General features: G+C 49.2%; 1 protein-coding gene across 18 annotated transcripts in view; it reads left to right on the forward strand.

Moving 5' to 3' along the window:
• Positions 1-19,583, forward strand: part of ccny (cyclin Y) — a 31,239-nt gene extending 11,656 nt beyond the window's left edge. For 5 of the 18 annotated variants that reach the window (XM_027029702.3, XM_027029708.3, XM_081696005.1 and 2 more), the window contains 11 exons: positions 5,152-5,226; positions 5,768-5,788; positions 7,024-7,058; positions 7,279-7,302; positions 7,733-7,836; positions 8,244-8,279; positions 8,541-8,598; positions 8,759-8,878; positions 12,887-13,053; positions 13,911-14,073; positions 15,266-19,583. In XM_027029702.3, coding sequence (XP_026885503.2) covers positions 5,152-5,226; positions 5,768-5,788; positions 7,024-7,058; positions 7,279-7,302; positions 7,733-7,836; positions 8,244-8,279; positions 8,541-8,598; positions 8,759-8,878; positions 12,887-13,053; positions 13,911-14,073; positions 15,266-15,382 — 920 coding nt within the window. In that variant the 3' untranslated portion in view covers positions 15,383-19,583. Of the gene's footprint in view, positions 1-5,151; positions 5,227-5,767; positions 5,789-5,979; positions 6,906-7,023; positions 7,059-7,278; positions 7,303-7,732; positions 7,837-8,243; positions 8,280-8,540; positions 8,599-8,758; positions 8,879-12,886; positions 13,054-13,910; positions 14,074-15,265 lie in introns of those variants that run through there. The other 13 variants (XM_027029703.3, XM_081696008.1, XM_081696009.1 and 10 more) reach the window with 7 other exon arrangements.
• The last annotated feature ends 343 nt before the right edge of the window (positions 19,584-19,926 follow it).

The following is a 19,926-nucleotide window of genomic DNA, read 5'->3' on the forward strand; positions in this document are numbered from 1 at the left end:
TTATTAGCAGTATTATTATTGGCAGTATTATTGTCAGTATTGTTGTTATTGTTAATAATAATAATAATAATAATAATAATAATAGTAATAATAATAATAATAATAATATTATCAGTATTATTCAGACTGCATTTTCTGGTAGGGCAGCTGCTGCCATCAGCAGTGACAGCGTAGCTGGGCGGATCCTGGTTAGTGAGGCCCGGTGCTGATTGGCAGAGAGCCGCGGGCTGAGTTATTGAGGCTCGGTGCTGATTGGCAGACCGCCGCGGGCTGAGTGAATCAGGTGTGGCTGTAAGGAGGCTCACTACTGTGCAGCTGAATAAACAACCTTTAGCTACTGACCCTGTTCACTCCAATGCCTTATCAGCATGAGTGTGTGTGTGTGTGTGTGTGTGTGTGTGTGTGCGTGTGTGTGTGTGTGTTTTTAAAAAGGTGAGGGAGAGAGAGGGAGACTCTGACATATTGCTCAATTATTCCGTACAGCAATTCAAACAGCATTTGAAGGCAGTGCTGGTCTGAACAGTGTTGATGGGGCATAATGTCTAAACGTGGTCACTACATGAGTCTCTAATAAACACCACATCGGGGGCGGGGTTACTTTTCACTCACACAGCCCGTACTGTGCCGCAATACAACACAGCACCGCCTCCTGCTTACAATGCTGATGATGATGATGTTGATGAATCTCTGGGCAGTTAGGATGTGTAACGTGGCTAGTGGCGAGATTGAATGCTGGGGGTTTCTCCTCCAGCTCTGCCTTTATTAGCGTGGGGGGATAACGAGAGCGTCTGAGCGTGCGTCATCATGCGGCCATTATGCCTGTTCATGAGGGCTCTGATCCTCCCTGAGCACCAGTACACTGGCCAGGGAGGTTTGCAACCCTACTGAACACCAGTAGTCTGGTAATGAATCAGTGTTCTGTTTTAAAACCCAAACACTACTGAACACCAGTAGTCTGGTAATGAATCAGTGTTCTCTTTTAAAACCCAAACACTACTGAACACCAGTAGTCTGGTAATGAATCAGTGTTCTCTTTTAAAACCCAAACACTACTGAACACCAGTAGTCTGGTAATGAATCAGTGTTCTGTTTTAAAACCCAAACACTACTGAACACCAGTAGTCTGGTAATGAATCAGTGTTCTGTTTTAAAACCCAAACACTACTGAACACCAGTAGTCTGGTAATGAATCAGTGTTCTGTTTTAAAACCCAAACACTACTGAACACCAGTAGTCTGGTAATGAATCAGTGTTCTCTTTTAAAACCCAAACACTACTGAACACCAGTAGTCTGGTAATGAATCAGTGTTCTCTTTTAAAACCCAAACACTACTGAACACCAGTAGTCTGGTAATGAATCAGTGTTCTGTTTTAAAACCCAAACACTACTGAACACCAATAGTCTGGTAATGAATCAGTGTTCTGTTTTAAAACCCAAACACTACTGAACACCAGTAGTCTGGTAATGAATCAGTGTTCTGTTTTAAAACCCAAACACTACTGAACACCAGTAGTCTGGTAATGAATCAGTGTTCTGTTTTAAAACCCAAACACTACTGAACACCAGTAGTCTGGTAATGAATCAGTGTTCTCTTTTAAAACCCAAACACTACTGAACACCAGTAGTCTGGTAATGTGTGCTGTTTTATTTGGTAACCAAATGATGCGGGCATTTAAAGCTGAATGATAACTGCAGCCTGCAACACAGATCACCCAAGCTGAGCACGGCATATCAAAAAGGTCTGGTGAAAACTCGTCGAGTATTAACTAACAAATGATAGAAATTTGCGCCCTGCACCTCAGGGTGTGCTGTGTTCCCTGATCCTTCTGAGGAATGAGAGACCTTCACAAACGGTGTCTTTCACTTCCACCTGGAGACCTCGATCTCACACCTCCAGATCACATAGCACGCTGCGGCCTGATCGCAGCTCAGCGCTGGAAGCGTTTCCTCCGTCCTCAAAGCCAAACACGCTGCCCGACATTCCGCAACAAGAAGTCTAACATTCTGGCCAGTTCAGACCCAGCGGGGATCGTGTTAGGTTCCTGCATACCAAGCACTGTGAGTGAACTGTAATCTACGAATTGTTTGCAGTTTCTGTAATCTGTAAACTAATCTACGGATTGTTTGCAGTTTCTGTAATCTGTAAACTGTAATCTACGGATTGTTTGCAGTTTCTTTATCAGTTTCTGCCTGCCTGTTTTTAGACTGTTTTTTGGGGGTTTTTTGCCGATTCATTTAAAAAAACTCGCTCGTACCTCGATTACTACCTAGTTTACTTGACTCGCTCGTACCTCGATTACTACCTAGTTTACGTTTCCGTCATTTGGTAGGTGGACGTATCCATGGTGACTTGAATGTTTATCTGTGTGACAGTACTTGAGTTCCCTGGGAACCTGCCAGCACCCTGTGCAGCCTGCGCTACCTGCTGAGCTGCAGGGGCACCTGTCCCCACCTGTCCCCACCTGTCCCCACCTGTTCTCACCTGTCCCCACCCGTCCCCACCCGTTCTCACCTGTCCCCACCTGTTCTCACCTGTCCCCACCTGTCCCCACCTGTCCCCACCTGTTCTCACCTGTCCCCACCTGTCCCCACCTGTCCTCACCTGTCCCCACCTGTCCCCACCTGTCCTCACCTGTCCCCACCTGTTCTCACCTGTCCCCACCCGTCCCCACCTGTTCTCACCTGTCCCCACCTGTTCTCACCTGTCCCCACCTTCCCCCCGCTATTGCATATGGAGAAGGGGGGGGGGGGGGGGCACGTTTCCTGAGTAGCCAATCACAACGGCCGCTCCCACAGGGCCCAGGGGACAATTTGGGGAGGGGGGGGGAGCTAACTGCCATGTCTTGCATAAATGACCCAGGATTGGCTGCCATCAATCTGATGAGAGGGAGGAGCCAGGTCCTCCCACCCAATGAGAGAAGGGCACGCTGTGTCACTGTTTCACTGAGTTCTGGGCCCAGGTCCTTCAGCCCGGAGCTCCTGCCGCAAGCAGCTCACCTTCTGAGTGAACCAACCCGATACTGTCCTGGAGGAGGGGGTCATTTAGGGGCGGGGCCAAGTGGGGCAGTGTCCGATAAGAGTGATGGCAGGGAATGATGTACTTCACCAATCAGGCAGACCCTGCACCTTCACCCCTGATGTGGCACCATCACCTCTCCAGAGAGTGGGTACATTTAAGGGTGTTCTGAGTTGTGAGTGGCTACAGCTGAGGTTCAGGAGCAGTAACCAACCCTGACTGTGAACACAGAGTCGCTCAGACGAACCTTCTATGGCTGTCAGTTGGCACGTTTCTGCGGTTCGGTACCCGTGGCGCGGGTTGTTTCTCACCAGATTAACGTAACGTGCGTTAATCCCGGCTGACTGGCGTCTGAGTGAGCCGTGGTCAAAGCTGAGGTCAGTGTCGGAAGGTGGGAGCCCACATAAGGTCCTGTTCCACAGCTGTGTATACAGGACGCCTGGGCTGAAGCAGAGCCCAGCACACGGTCCTCATCTGGACGGCTGTTCAAAGTGCCTTTTGTGTGATTGTGTTTGTTTATGGGTGTGTGTATATGGGTGTGGGTGTGTGTGTTCTCTCTCTCTCTCTCTCTCTCTCTCTCTCTCTCTCTCTCTCTTTCTTTTGTCAGTCTGTCACAGTGCTCCTACACAACACTGAACTCCATCTTTTATTTATCAGTCCCTCGCTCCCTGTGCTCACACACACACACACACACACACACACACACACACACACACACACACACACACCCTTTCAGCCTCGAGTGTCTCTCCCACACAAAAGATGGCGCTTCAAACCGTGGTGAGCACAGTGACCAGGCCTCTCACCCCACCTCGCCCCCCCTCACTGGTGGGGGTGGTAATGGTGTTTTGGCGGGGGGAGACAGGCCTCCGCCCTCACGGTTTGAGGAAGGAAAGGTCTGAGTTTCCTCCTCTCTGCTCCTCACACTGTACTCTTAAGTTAGCTTCCCTTTCCTGTCCAGGGCTCATGACATCATGGGTGTGTGTGTGTGTGTGTGTGTGTGTGTGTGTGTGTGTGTGTGTGTGTGTGTGTGTGTGTGTGTGTGTGTGTGTGTGTGTGTCCGTCCATTTCTCAGGTTGTAGAACAGGGCAGGGTAATGAAACACTGAGATTACACAATCAGTTCTTTTGTTCAGTTACCAGCTGCCAGTGAAAGCTTTCAGCGAATGATTTCTTTTCCTCTGATGATTGTGTTCAGTAGAATTTTCCTTACTGAAAGTGTCCCTGAGCATTTTTATCTAAAAAGAAAAAGAATAAAATCGTTTTTTTCTGAGTTGTTGCATATAGTTGACGACAACTTCCTCATGAATCCATGTGACCCCTAGTGTCTGTATTGTGTAACTGCACCCACGACGTACTTGTCACAGTTCCCTTTTTTCCTTGTTGTAATTCGCTGTTGGCGCTGATCACCCTGTAACGGGGGGGGGGGGGTTCAGCCCCCAGGGCCCCAATCCTGACTGCTGTTCTCTCTCTCCCTCCCTCTTTCTCTCCCTCCCTCCCTCTCTCTCCCTCCCTCTCCCTCCCTTTCTCCCTCTCTCTCTCTCCCTCCCTCCCTCTCTCTCTCTCTCTCTCCCCCTCTCTCTCTCTCTCTCTCTCCCTCTCCCTCCCTCCCTCTCTCTCTCTCTCGCCCTCTCTCTCTCTCCCTCTCCCTCCCTCTCTCTCTCTCTCTCTCTCTCTCTCTCTCTCTCTCCCCTCTCTCTCTCTCTCTCTCTCCCTCCCTCCCTCTCTCTCTCTCCCTCCCTCCCTCCCTCCCTCTCTCTCTCTCTCTCTCTCTCTCTCTCCCTCCCTCCCCCTCTCTCTCTCCCTCCCTCTCCCTCCCTCCCTCTCTCTCTCTCTCTCTCTCCCTCTCTCTCCCTCCCTCCCTCTCTCTCTCTCCCTCCCTCCCTCCCTCTCTCTCTCTCTCTCTCTCTCTCTCCCTCCCTCCCCCTCTCTGTCTCCCTCCCTCTCCCTCCCTCCCTCTCTCTCTCCCTCTCTCTCTCTCACTCCCTCTCTCTCCCTCCCTCCCTCCCTCCCTCCCTCTCTCTCTCTCTCTCCCTCTCTCCCTCTCTCTCTCCCTCCCTCCCTCCCTCCCTCCCTCCCTCCCTCCCCCTCTCTCTCTCCCTCTCTCTCCCTCCCTCCCTCCCCCCCTCCCTCAGAGCTGAACATGGAGCACAACCCGTCGGACCACCCACGCGCCACCACCATGTTCCTCAGCAAATCCCAGACGGACGGTGAGAGACACCTCGCTGACCTTCGACCTCCAGAAGCGTTCCTCCTCAAACACGACCGTTTCAGCATCGAAAAGGCCAAAAGAGGAGTTGTCTGAGTTCCTCTGTTTTTGGCCACCAAATGTCAAAATAAAGAGAGAATTGTACTTGATCGCTTTGGGTGGCAGAGTTAGACGGAGAGAGAAAGAGACAGAAAGGGACATTTAGCGTAGAGCCTCAGTGTAGAAAGGGAGGTGTAGTGCAGCACTTCTGCTCTGTTGGAGTGGTGCAGGCGTGTCTGTCCAGCCAAGCTTGTCCGCTCGTTGGCTGTAACGTGACCTTGGTGTGTCGGAGTGCGCGTTGTTCACGGTCCGTAGCGTGACTGATGAGTAAACTCTGCAGCGTTAGCACACCTCCGACACGCCAACAGCAGGCCACGCGTTCTGGAATCCAGCAGATAGTGTTTGTGGGTGACGTCTCGCTTGAATGGGTTTCGTTCGGTTGGCTTGTTTTGAGTTTGAGGAGCCATGCAGATACGAACCCACTTCACTTCTTGTCTTTTCAGTTGTTCCCTCCAACAAGAAAGGTATGTCCATTTTATTAGGACTGTGGAAGTGGGTGTGTGTGTGCGTGTGTTTGCGTGTTTTGGCCTGTCTGGTGTATAAGCAAATATGTCCAACCAAAACAGGTGTTATTGAAACACTCTTATGTCATCAGTCATTATTCCTATATCAGTATTCACTCAAAGCTGGACTAATTATAGCACTAACAGAATAGAATTAAATCAGAACCTTCTTGCTTTGTGATTCAAGTCTGTTTATAGAGTGACTAAATTGATTTTTAATTTTTTTTACATAATTTTACAGGGTTTGTGATATGAAGGGGTTTTGTATGTTGACATAAGACTGTGTGGTTTGCAGCTGTGTGCTACAGTGACCTCACGCACAGGTCTGCCTAGTGGTCTGCCCGGTGGTCTGCTGGGTTGTCTCTCCAGTGTTTGACCCCAGTATCTGCAGGGTGGTCTGTTGGGTGGTCTGCCTGACGGTCTCCCTGGTGATTTGACTGGTCTGCCTGGCCGTCTGCCCGGCGCTGCAGGTGGTCTGCCTGGTGCTGCCCCCTCTGACCACCGGGGCTCATGCATGCAGCTATAAATGTTATTTGTGCTCAGTCCTGTTATGTAAGCTGAGTCAACACTTTACCAGTGAGATCAAACCTTAGTCATAATGCGTGTTCCTGTGTTCTGCTGCTGCTGTGTGTGGGTGTGTGTGGGTGTGTGTGTGTGCGCGCGCGTGCCACACTGCAGGCGCTTACTGTGTAGGAGCTTCATGTCTGTCCCATTTCAACACACACACACAGCCACACCAACAGCAGCACACACACCTGCTGCATGTCAGAGGCTTCCAAGACTTCTGTCACACAGAAAGCACCCAAAGCCTCTGTTGCAAGACTTCCAGTAGCGGAGCACCTCTCCACGGCCCCACCTGACTCAGCCAGCGGCCGGAGGTGTTCGTTGAGCCGTTCAGCTCGGCGAGCCTATACAAACACAGCTGTTTGTGCAATCGGGGCCTAAACTTCGAACGACCTCGTGTGCCCTCTCAGACTGATACGCTTACAACTACTACAACTACCCACTCTACAACTGGATACCTTGTTTATGTCTGCAAAGTTCTGCGTCAGAAATGCCTGTCTGTCACCTGCATAAAGTGAGTCTGTCTAGACGGGTTGTGTGTACTGTGTGCTGGACTAGAGTGATTGTTGTCTTCACAGCTGATTGTGTGAATTTGCTGCGATGTGGCACTGACGAGGGCTTTTTCCTTTCAGTTCGGGAAAAGAGGAAAAGTCTTTATGTCAACCACGTAAGTGTCACCAGCCGTCTTCTGCACACCACCGTAGTTCCCTGTGAATCAGCAGTCAGCTCCGATAACACAGACACACCTGGCGCGTTTTATATATACTTTAAATGTTATCTTCTATGCATGCATACAACGCAGAGCTCAACACAAGCCAAGCGTGCGTGGCTACTGTGTGATAAACAGCTAATACTCTGGAATTGAATTTGCGTTATTATTTTGCAAGTTGACACATATTTTGGAGTCCAAGGTAAAGTATAATGGCATGTCTTTGACTATTTCTTTCAACAGTCATTTGTGGGTGAAATATAATGTGTTGCAGTATGTTGTGTATATGCTAAAATCTAACATGAATCTAAGCGTAATTTCAGTATGATGTAATAGGCTTTAGTATAGGTGTGCAGCGTAGGAGGCTGGAGCGATACAGACACTGATGAACATGTACAGCTAGCGCAGTCTTACGAAACAAATCACAAGGCCAACTATCAGGAGTTATGATCACAACCCTCTCTCTCTCTCTCTCTCTCTCTCTCTCTCTCTCCCTTTCTCATGGGGAACAGACCAGGCTGTGTATGACCCACTGTCAGATGTTGCAGGTTGCCTGTATCTACGTGGGCACATGCTTAGGGCTTCATGAAAACAGCAGCTAACCACAGTGCGTGCGTGCGTGTGTGTTCCAGCAACATCCGTCTGGCCCAATGAGGCGGAAGTACAGCTCGTGTTCGACGATCTTCCTGGATGACAGTACCGTCAGCCAGCCCAACCTCAAATACACCATCAAATGGTACACGCCTGTATACTGCTTCTAATGGTTTTGCAGATGTGGACTGGACCACATCTGAGGCGGAGTGGTACTGGTCACTGGGACACTGGTCTTAGTTCCTTTGAAAGGATAAACGCCAGCACAAGTCGGGCTGGTCAAAGCAGTGTAATACAGTTCATCACTTTTTGACATTTTTGTTGCCCAATACTGGAAACTGTACTTTTATCACATTGAGTATTTTTTGTGAATTCCTCTAGCGGCAGTTACGTAGTAAACAGTTGAAGTGCAGGAGCGTTAGCTGGTGTTTGGTGCTCAAAATATTATGACACCTACAAATAATGTGTGTGCCTGAGGGTAGGTGATTCGTAAAGGTGTTATGAATGCTCATGTCAGGTAGTTTGGTTTCATCTCCTCTTTCCTGTTTACAGTGTTTCCCTGGCGATCTACTACCACATAAAGAACAGGTACGGCTCCATCACTTTCTGCCTGATGACTCTGCACGCATACAGTCTATGATGCATTGAGGCTTCATAGACATTATGCCTATAGACATCACATTCAATTAGACATTAGTCAGATCTACTGAAGTCACCTCCTAATATTATTCTTTGAAAAGTTAAAGGCAGATTTATGCACAGAAATGGTTCAGTCCAAGCACAAGTGTGCAGGTGTGCGCAGTATAGCCAGAGGACACTAACTGACCTCTGACCTCTCTTTCTGTCCAGAGATGTGGATGGACGAACACTTCTAGACATCTTTGACGAAAAGCTTCATCCTCTGTCAGTAAGTCACTCACACACTCTCACTCACATACACACTCACTCACTCACTCACTCTCATACCCACACACACACTCACTCACTTACTCACTCTCATGCCCACACACACACACACACACATTCACTCACTCACTCACTCACTCACTCACTCCGCCTGTGTGCAGAAGCTGGAGGTGCCGTTGGACTATGACAAACATGATCCCGAGCAGAAACAGATCTACCGCTTCGTCCGCACGCTGTTCAGCGCTGCACAGCTGACCGCCGAGTGCGCCATCGTTACGCTGGTGAGGTTGCCAGTCCTGTTCTACACTGTCGTGCATGCGCACGACTCCAGCATGCCGGGACATCCTGGGGCCCTTTAACAGGGTCCCACACTTAGATACACGTGCGTCAGGCTCCGCACTAAGGGCCCCCGTTTCCCAGACTCGGCCTAAGTGCTGAGGTTTAGTCCAAGTCTAACCCTAATCCCTGTCTGGGAACTTGGCGCAGGCGTTAATCTGTCCTGACCGACGTTGCGCAGGTGGCTGAACAGGTCTGAGTCCAGGCACACCACCAATGAGTGGGAAGGCCAGCCCCTTCGGCCAATCAGCTGTTTGCGCAGGATTTGGTGGTGGAAACACAGGCTAGTGTCTGTCTGCGGCCTCTGACAGATCCAGCAGGGCGTGAGCAGGACACTAGAGCGACGTTTCTGCTCAGTCTTAGACCGCAGTCACATGGTCTAAGTGGAAACCTACGTGTGTGTATGTGTGTGTGTGTGTGTGTGTGTGTGTGGGTGGGTGCGTGCGAGTGCATGTTTGCATGTGCACGGGTGTGGGAGACCTTTTTTTCCTGCATCTGTGTTCGTCCATTATAACACACAGTCAACAAGTCATACTCATGTAGCAGTATGATCATGAAGTGACATTTCGCACATATTGCCACATATATATATATATATATATATATACACACACACACACACACACACACACACACACACACACACATACACACACACACACAGACACGAGAGAGACTGAAATTCAGAGAATGAAACTTTGCTGACATTCCAGGTATTAAAATGTACCCGTTAACCTGTGAGCAACACTTAAAGAAGAGTCCGGCGTAACGGATTCTGTTTTTCAAACTCAACATCCCGATCTAACGTAGGCACACGGCAACGGCTGAGGGTATCATCAAGAGTTAGGCTGGACCACGCCCTGCCGTGCTGTTACCATGACACCCAGAGATCATGGACTGCTTTATTTATCAGAACTAAACAGAACTGTTAAGTCTTCGCGTCGGTCTTTGATTACCCCTTCAACACCTCATTAAATAGCCGGTCCGAGCTCAGCAGTGCCCTGGGCCACATCTTTGTGTCGGTCAGCTGTGGATTAGGGGGTTATCACGTCTGAGCATCCATTGTCCAGACAACGATCTCTCCAACTCGCCTGAGCCACTGTTCAGCAGTACAAACACAGGAATTCTGACAGCAGTGCTTATATCCACTGCTACTCCACAATAACTCTGACATGACTGAGCTGAGCTGAAAAGTGTTTAGTCAGCACCTGATTGGCCCCGAGAGGAATCAGTGTTTTGCCTGTTGTGGCACAGATAAGAGAAACGCAGCAAACACACAAATGCTTTTATCTTGATATCAGGTTTGCTCTCTTACCACATTGCTTCCTGTAGGCGAGACTCTCAGGTTGTTGCTTTGTTACGTATCCTGTTCAGATGCTAGTGCTCGCAAGCTAGCACCCTGTACAGCTGAACTCCAGTAGTGCACATGAGTCTTCCTCACATGCAGATTCACATGCTTACGCACACAGACAAACACATCAGTTATGGTTCCCCACACCAAAACACAGCTAGAAGAGTAGCACTAGGATTCACATTCTGTGTGTGTGTGTGTGTGTGTGTGTGTGTGTGTGTGTGTGTGTGTGTGTGTGTGCGTGTGCATAATGCCTCCATAGTCGCTCTGAGTCTCATTTCTGCAACGTTGCTCATTACCCACTACTAGTGTAGCCCCTCCCTCCTGGCAGGGGTGTGGTCTGACATGCATTAGCCCACAACGTAGCCTTTGTTCACTGCTCCCTCTGTGGTTCCACACATGCCAAGCAAGCCCTGTTGTTTAAGAAACACGAGGAGCTGTGGGCTTGCTATGGGTAACACACACACACACACACACACACACACACACACATACATACATACATACAACACGAATAGCTGTGGGTTTGCTATGGGTAACACACACACACACACACACACACACACTCACACACACACACACTCACACACACACACACACACACACACACACACACACACACACACACATACATCCATACAACACGAATAGCTGTGGGTTTGCTATGGGTAACACACACACACACACACACTCACACACACACACACTCACACACACACACACACACATACATACATACAACACGAATAGCTGTGGGTTTGCTATGGGTAACACACACACACACACACACACACACACACATACATACATACAACACGAATAGCTGTGGGTTTGCTATGGGTAACACACACACACACACACACACACACACACACACACACACACACATACATACATACAACACGAATAGCTGTGGGTTTGCTATGGGTAACACACACACACACACACACACATACATACATACATACAACACGAATAGCTGTGGGTTTGCTATGGGTAATACACATGCACACAACAAGATGAGCTGTAGGCCTGCTATGAGTAACTCATATACACACACACACACACAGATACACACAACGCGAGGAGCTGTGGGCCTGCTATGGGTAACACACACACACACACACACACATGCATACAATGCGAGTAGCTGTGGGTTTGCTATGGGTAACACACACACACACACACACACACACACATGCATACAATGCGAGTAGCTGTGGGTTTGCTATGGGTAACACACACACACAACAAGAGGAGCTGTGGGCTTGCTATGGGTAACGCACACATACACAAACACACACACACACACACACACACATATATATACAACACGAGGAGCTGTGGGTTTGCTATGGGTAACGCACACATACACAAACACACACACACACATATATATATATATATATACAACACGAGGAGCTGTGGGTTTGCTATGGGTAACGCACACATACACAAACACACACACACACACATATATATATATATATACAACACGAGGAGCTGTGGGTTTGCTATGGGTAACGCACACATACACAAACACACACACACACACATATATATACAACACGAGGAGCTATGGGCCTGCTATGAGTAAGACACACAGACGCAGAGATACACACAACGCGAGAGGCTGTGGGCTTGCTATGGGTAACGCACACATATACACACACACCCTGTGAGTAGCTGTGGGTTTGTTATTCAGCTGTAATCATCTATAAGCAGGCTGTATTGTCTCCTACCTAGGGTAACACACACGCAAAAAAAAATACTGCATTCCTATGTTGCGCTGGTGAGATGCTTGAATGACTTCAGACAGCTGCAGTGCATTGTCTCGCCCCCTTCCAGCTAACAGAAGCCCTTGGGTTGCCTTGGAACACTCTGAAGAGCTTAACAGCCAATCCAGAAGGAGCAGGGCGGGTGAGCGGAGCCAAAGCTGGCCTTGCTATTGGTCACCTCAGACAACCTTGGCCCTTGGGATTTTCTGCTCTGACAGTATGGAATGAATTTGTGTCTGGCTGGAGTTGTAAATAGGTTGGGAACTTTGATGAGTCTGCCCTAAGGAAAATCCGTCTCTGTGTGGAAAAAGTCCCGTTCAGTCTGTAATTATTTGTAGCATCTCTTATTAAGGGCTGTTTCTCACCCCCTCTCCCCGAGACTGTGGAAAGGTGTCACATGCCCCAGTACGAAACCCTTCTCATTCTCCACCTTCTGCTCTAGAACTAGATTGTTTTGAGGGCAAACCAGTCTTGTAGGGATTTTTACAGCCCATTATGTTGATAAACCACAGCCAAATGTGTCCAGTTCCTGTGAATAAGCCCCTGGTTTAGAATAAGAGCCAAGTAGCATGAGCCGTGACCGTGTGAGTGATAATTGATTAATGTCTGTTGAGATATTTGATTGAGGTGCGTGCGTGTGTTTATTTGACATGACGCACTAACCCTTGTGCTCGGTAATTGCACGTGGCCTTAAGGGTTTAAATCTGGATACAACAGCACAACACACAAGGTGGCAGATCATGTGTGTTGGTGTGTGTTGTGGTCATGCACCAGCTTACGGGTTCCTCCTGCCTCAGTGTTCCCTGGCCTCTCTGCCGTTCCAGGTGTATCTGGAGAGGCTTCTGACCTATGCCGAGATCGACATCTGTCCCGCAAACTGGAAGAGGATCGTGCTGGGCGCCATCCTTCTGGCCTCCAAAGTCTGGGATGATCAGGCTGTGTGGAACGTGGACTACTGCCAGATCCTCAAAGACATCACCGTAGAGGACATGTGAGTCACCCTGTGTGTGTGTGTGTGTGTGTGTGTGTGTGAGATTAAGTGCTCTGTCCTGTGCAGTTGTGTTAGGATCTTCAGTCTCATTTCCCCTCATTATAGCCCCCCTAGACAGACCCGACCAGACCCCCAGTCACACTCACCCAGACCCCCCCCGACAAACCCAACCTGTACCGTGACCCCGCTTCAGTCTATATTCATTTACTCTCGTATCCACTAACGGATCTTTAGAACCCGTGCATGTTAAATACCCAGCTGCGCTGCTAAGGGCCCGGGGTCCTTCCACAGGGTCCAAATGGATGAGACGGACCTCAGCGGGAGCTATGGGTGGTCCGCTGAGAGGCTCCACAGGGGCAGAGCTGAGTGTGAGAGGCTGGGGTGGAACCCTGTGACCTGTGGCAGAGTGGCAGCTGAACCGCTGAGGGTGACGCTTCATTTGACCTTTGAGCCTTCCTGAGTACACAGTTATTTTAAAGGTGGTGTGCTGCCCATGTGGCAGAGGAGCAAGAGGAATGTGTGTGTGCGTGTGTGTGTGTGTGTGTGTGTGTGTGTGTGGGAGGGATTTACCAGCACATATGAGCGTGTGGAGATACAGGCGGAGATGAGAGAAGGTCACCTAGCGTCAGGTCCGACTTTTCGGTGGGGGGGTTTCCCTTCGTGTTGGTTTGACCTACATTTTTGACAACATGCATTAAATATGTTGTCTTACTGGCTCACAACTTCTACAAAGTCTTTTTAACTTTCTGCATCCATTTTTGCTTTCCCTCTTCTCTCTCTCTCTCTCTCTCTCTTCTCTCTCTCTCTCTCTCTCTCTCTCTCTCTCTCTCTCTCTCTCTCTCTCTCTCCTACTGTAGGAACGAGTTGGAGAGGCAGTTCTTAGAGCTGCTCCAGTTCAACATCAACGTGCCATCAAGCGTGTATGCGAAGTACTATTTTGACTTGCGTTCACTCTCTGAGGCCAACAACCTCAGCTTCCCTCTGGAGCCCCTAAGCAGAGACAAGGCACAGAAACTTGAGGTGAGGCCTAACACCAGCGGCACACTCTCAGGGAAAAAAGACCTCTGTCTGAGGTTTGGCCCAAACCTCTCCTTCCGCTTGAACTATCAACCTTAGAAACATGATCTATAAAATGGGGAGGTGTTGGTTGTGGTGGACACGCGCGCGCGCACACACACACACACACACACACACACACACATACAGCAGGATGGAGCAATTATCCATACACACATTTATCTTACGACCGTAATGGAGCCTTGATCCAGCTACAGTTCTACAGAAGCAAGCTGCTAATTGTGTCGTGTGTGTGTGTGTGTGTGTGTGTGTATAAGAGAAGAAGAGATCTGAAGTCTTATTGCATGCTGTAATTCACCAAAACATAATACAGCATCCCACCCCACACTACTGTCCCCACCCCCCACACTACTGTCCCCACCCCCACACTACTGTCCCCACCCCCCACACTACTGTCCCCACCCCCTCACTACTGTCCCCACCCCCCCACACTACTGTCCCCACCCCACACACTACTGTCCCCACCCCACACTACTGTCCCCACCCCCACACTCTGTCCCCACCCCCCACACTACTGTCCCCACCCCCACACTCTGTCCCCACCCCACACACTACTGTCCCCACCCCCCACACTACTGTCCCCACCCCCACACTCTGTCCCCACCCCCCACACTACTGTCCCCACCCCCACACTACTGTCCCCACCCCCTCACTACTGTCCCCACCCCCACACTACTGTCCCCACCCCCTCACTACTGTCCCCACCCCCACACTCTGTCCCCACCCCACACACTACTGTCCCCACCCCACACTACTGTCCCCACCCCCCACACTACTGTCCCCACCCCCACACTCTGTCCCCACCCCCACACTACTGTCCCCACCCCACAGCTTCTCCTACTTCCTTATTTATTGGATATTTTGTGCATTTTGTCCAGTCCAGTCCAGCTTCACTGTCATGACCATGTTCAGTTTTGCCAAAGCAGTAATACGGTTAAACAGCATGAATGAATTGCAAATTAACAAAATTCAGATCTCTTCTGCATTTTAATAATAATGCGCGCACACGCGTGCGTGCGTGTGTGTGTTGTGTTGTGTTTGGGTGGGTTAATCGCGGGCCCTTATGTTGTGGCAGACGGATGTATATCACCCAACTCACGTTCTCTCTCTGTCTCTCTGTCCTTATCCGTCACAGGCTATCTCCAGGCTCTGTGATGACAAGTATAAAGACATGAGAAAAGCAGCCAAGAAGCGCTCAGTGAGTGCAGACAATCTAGTGGTGGTGTGGTGGTCCCCAGCCATCATATCCTAACAGCGCGGGAGCCCAGCACACGAGAGGGCGACAGAGAAAGACTGTCCGCAGAAGCTTGTTTTCCCATCGTGCACCGCGGCGTCCGGCCAGTGCCTCCCTGGACCGCCACCCCCTCCCCCCGGCCTGGGGGGGGGCGGCATTCTCACCATCGACGTGCGTGGATGCTGTCAGTACGCAGCAGCAGCGAGACAGAACCGCTGGACATGTGGGTGGGAGAACGAGAGGGAGGGAGGGAGGGAGGGAGGGATCGCTTGACCTGAGCGACAGACAGTTTCCAAGGAACTCTGGACTCCAGCCGCTCCCAGCGGGCCAGAGGGCGACTGGCGTTGCTGATTAGGAAGTGTCCAGAACTTATTTTTGTACGTTTGACAGCTTTGACAGTTTCCGTCCTTTGGTTTACAGCCTGTTTGTTTCTCTGTGGTCCTTCCTGAAGCACCGTGGCAGACGTCCGTGTCCAGCGTCCTCGCGACAGCTGCCAGAGACTCTTCTCCTGCTGCCGTTGGACATTACCTAATCAGACATGATCAGACTCTAACATTACCCCAGTGTAGCTCCAAGTGCCATCCTCTAACATTTTGGTACCCAGTCACGTGTGGTGTTCGGTGATTGGCCTTTTTTCCACAATTCATCTCTTTGATTACGCGTTCCGTTCGGAAACTTGCTCAGCGATCCGAAGCCGCTCCCATCTGGACAGAATGAGGGGGACCCTGGTGACTCGGAGTGCTTGTTCTTCCTGCCACTATGCTCCAAATGCCAGGCCACTTACTGCACTTTTCTTCTGTGACTAGAAAAAAGGGGGAAAATTGTCTTTTCTTAAAATGATTTTATTAAAAGAGGGAACAGACATGAGCGAAGGGATGGCCTGACCGCTGTGGGAATCTAGAGGCGGCGTACGGGGGCTCCCACTCCAGTTTGCAGGGGTCTTCCACAGTGGTGCCCGCCACTGACGAGCAGGGAGAGAAAGTGTGTTATGAAACAAAGTAGACATTCCCTCTGGTTGCCATAGAGAACGTGATGAGCCAAGAGGCAGTGTGAGTCCTTCAGTCTGAAGCCAAAAAGATATCCCGGTCCGGACGGCCGTCTCAGAGTGCAGCCTTGCTTGAAAATATCAATCAGTACGTTTCACCAAATTGATGTTCACTTTTATTTTGTTATTAATATAATTCTGATGCAGGCTCATCTCTGATAAATTAGGTCAGAGTAACATTCTGCCGACCTCGTTACGTTCTCGCGCCGAGTCGTACGCAGCCAGCGTGGCATCAAGCAAAGCCAGCGTGAAAGACCGAAGATTGTTTAATCTAGATTAGTATTTCAGAGCTCAAGACTTTATTTAATCCCCTGCATTCATCAGTAAGTAGTCGGTGCCTAAGTGAAATGAATGGAACGGTGATGGTCAAAGTTCAGAATTACTTTTCGTTTGGTTTTTTGTTGTTGTTGTATAGTACAATTTGAGTCCAAACGGTATGTAATATACTGCAGGTTGAAGATTTTGTCTGTCGCCAGCAGACGGATAAGTCAAACGTTGGTGGACAGGGAGGAGTTCACTGCCATTTTCCAACCTTGGGTGCCCTGCACTAGCTGATCAAGGCCTTAGTTTCCAGCTTGTGAAATCATGCAGTTTTATCCACCACTTCACTCACTGTGGGGTCTTAGGAGGTCATTATATATCAAAATAACATTTGCTTGAATTGCTGATCTTCCATTTGAAAGAAAAAAAAAAGTGTTTAAGTAAATGTTTTTAAAAATGTCACCTGATGTATGTATGGTTTCAGAAATATTTATTTAATAATACTATTCATCTGAAAACAAGAGATTGGTATTTTTTTCTTCTGGGGGAAACTAAACACTCAGAGCAGAAAAGCATTAAAAATAAAGATAACTTTTTTGAAAATAAGTTTTGTACAGTGTACGTAATGTTATTAAGAAGATCATATTATGTTGAGATATTTATGAATAATCGGTGTTCGTTCAGGCCTCCCTAACTGGGGAGGAGATACATGTTGGTGTGGAAGCAAATTAAAGCCTGGAGGTGATTTACTAGATGGGGTCACGACACAGGAAACCCAACAGGAGGGAGCTGGTAAGAGCGGCTGTAGGGTCATGAGTCTACCGTTCAGAAACGCGTTCCTCCTTTTTATGCTTGGTTGTCGCTTGTTTTTGCGTTGCGCTCGGAGGCGGGGTCGTTGTGTTAGGAGGCGGGGTCGTTGTGTTAGGAGGCGGGGTCGTTGTGTTAGAAGGCGGGGTCGTTGTGTTAGAAGGCGGGGTCGTTGTGTTAGGAGGCGGGGTCGTTGTGTTAGAAGGCGGGGTCGTTGTGTTAGGAGGCGGGGTCGTTGTGTTAGGAGGCGGGGTCGTGTTAGAAGGCGGGGTCGTTGTGTTAGGAGGCGGGGTCGTTGTGTTAGGAGGCGGGGTCGTGGTGCTCGGAGGCGGGGTTGACGGAGACAGATCTAAAGGGGGTGGGGCTGTGGAGCCCACGCGTGGTGCCGTAGTTGACGCATCACGACTTCACGATGGCCTGCGTTTTCTCCGCATGGAAATCACGTTAGCGTTGCATTGTCGGTTTCCCCCTTTTCCTATCATTAACAGCAAAACCTTAATTGTTGGTTATTATGTTTCTTTCATTGTTGAATTGTTTTTTGTTTTTATCATATGCTTATACAATTTATACCATCTCAAATGTGGTATCCCCTTTTCTTAGCTGTGAACTGTACTCATGCCTTTAGTGTGCACAGTTTGATCTAAACGCAAGGTTTGGGTTTCACGTGGCCACCAGACGCCATGCCAACGCAATCCCAGACGACGACTACTTTACTAACTCAATACCATCTCGAGATGTGTATAAGGGATGTGGTAGGAAGCGCGTGCTGCATTAGCCCTGGGCCTTCCGGCGCCGCAGAACTTTTAGCTGAATTGACTGGAGAAATGGAAGCCTCTAGGGAATTAGGAGAGATGTACAAAGTGTGCAAAGTGCAAAGTGTGATCGTATTCGGCTATTTATTGTACATGCAGACGTGCAGTAAGGTGGCTGTGTGGTGCCTGAGACTAGTGTACCATCGGGAGGAACTAGACTGGCCTTGCACTGAACTCTACCTCTGCAAAGACGTTTCTTCTTCTTAAATGTAATATTCACTTATTCTCTCATCTTTTTCTCTCTCCCTCTCTCTCTCTCTCTCATCTCTTTTGTTGATTTAATTTATCACTGATTTTTCATTTCATTTCACAAATTTCCACTTTCAATGTTTTTATACTATTAGTGGTTTCCTGTGTTAATTAAAAACATAAACTGCTGTAGTTGTAATTTTTAAAAATATTATTTGTATTGTTTTATTAATTTTATTCCCATTTTATGGCCAGTCCTTAGTTGTATGTTTCTGACTGATTGCTGCACTGTTGCTGTGTTTATATTGCTGTCCTTCTCTGTGAAGGCCCTCCACCCTCAGGAAGTGCCGTCTGTGCCAACCAGGCTTCCCTGCTCTGCAGTGGGGGACCGTGCTCCCTGCAGTGGGGGACCGCGCTCCCTGCAGTGGGGGACCGTGCTCTCTGCAGTGGGGGACCGCGCTCCCTGCAGTGGGGGACCGCCCTCCCTGCAGTGGGGGACCGCGCTCCCTGCAGTGGGGGACCGCGCTCCCTGCAGTGGGGGACCGTGCTCTCTGCAGTGGGGGACCGTGCTCCCTGCAGTGGGGGACCGCGCTCCCTGCAGTGGGGGACCGTGCTCCCTGCAGTGGGGGACCGCGCTCCCTGCAGTGGGGGACCGTGCTCTCTGCAGTGGGGGACCGCGCTCTCTGCAGTGGGGGACCGCCCTCCCTGCAGTGGGGGATCGTGCTCTCTGCAGTGGGGGACCGTGCTCCCTGCAGTGGGGGATCGTGCTCTCTGCAGTGGGGGACCGTGCTCTCTGCAGTGGGGGACCGCGCTCTCTACAGTGGGGGACCGCGCTCCCTGCAGTGGGGGATCGTGCTCTCTGCAGTGGGGGACCGCGCTCTCTACAGTGGGGGACCGTGCTCCCTGCAGTGGGGGATCGTGCTCCCTGCAGTGGGGGATCGTGCTCTCTGCAGTGGGGGACCGTGCTCTCAGTTATGTGGACCCAACAGAGGCAGTGCAGTTTCCTACTCTTTCACTTTTCATTTTATCCAGAGTTCCCACTTCAAAGAGCAATGTTTAGAAACTGGCACGAGAAATAAACTTTTAAACATTGCAATAAAAGTAACGTGACTGCTTGTGTCTACTTTTATAAGTACAGTTTGTTTGTGTGTGTGTGTGTGTAATATATATATATATATATATATATATATATATATATATATATATATATATATATATATATAATATAAATAGAAATTATATTATATATAAAATCATTATTTTAATTAAAATCCTCTTCTGTGAGAAAGAGATGCACCAAACTGAAATACTGTCACTTCAGAAATGTTTTGTTTATTCTAAACAAACTGAATGCTTTATGCATAATAAATGTACCATATAAATGTGATTTCTATTTCTATCTTGCATTTCTCACCAAACTAGTTTAAACGCCATAAGACGTAATGGAT

This window comes from Electrophorus electricus, chromosome 14 (genome assembly GCF_041902795.1).
Source record: "Electrophorus electricus isolate QZ-2024a chromosome 14, ASM4190279v1, whole genome shotgun sequence".
Lineage (NCBI taxonomy): Eukaryota > Metazoa > Chordata > Actinopteri > Gymnotiformes > Gymnotidae > Electrophorus > Electrophorus electricus.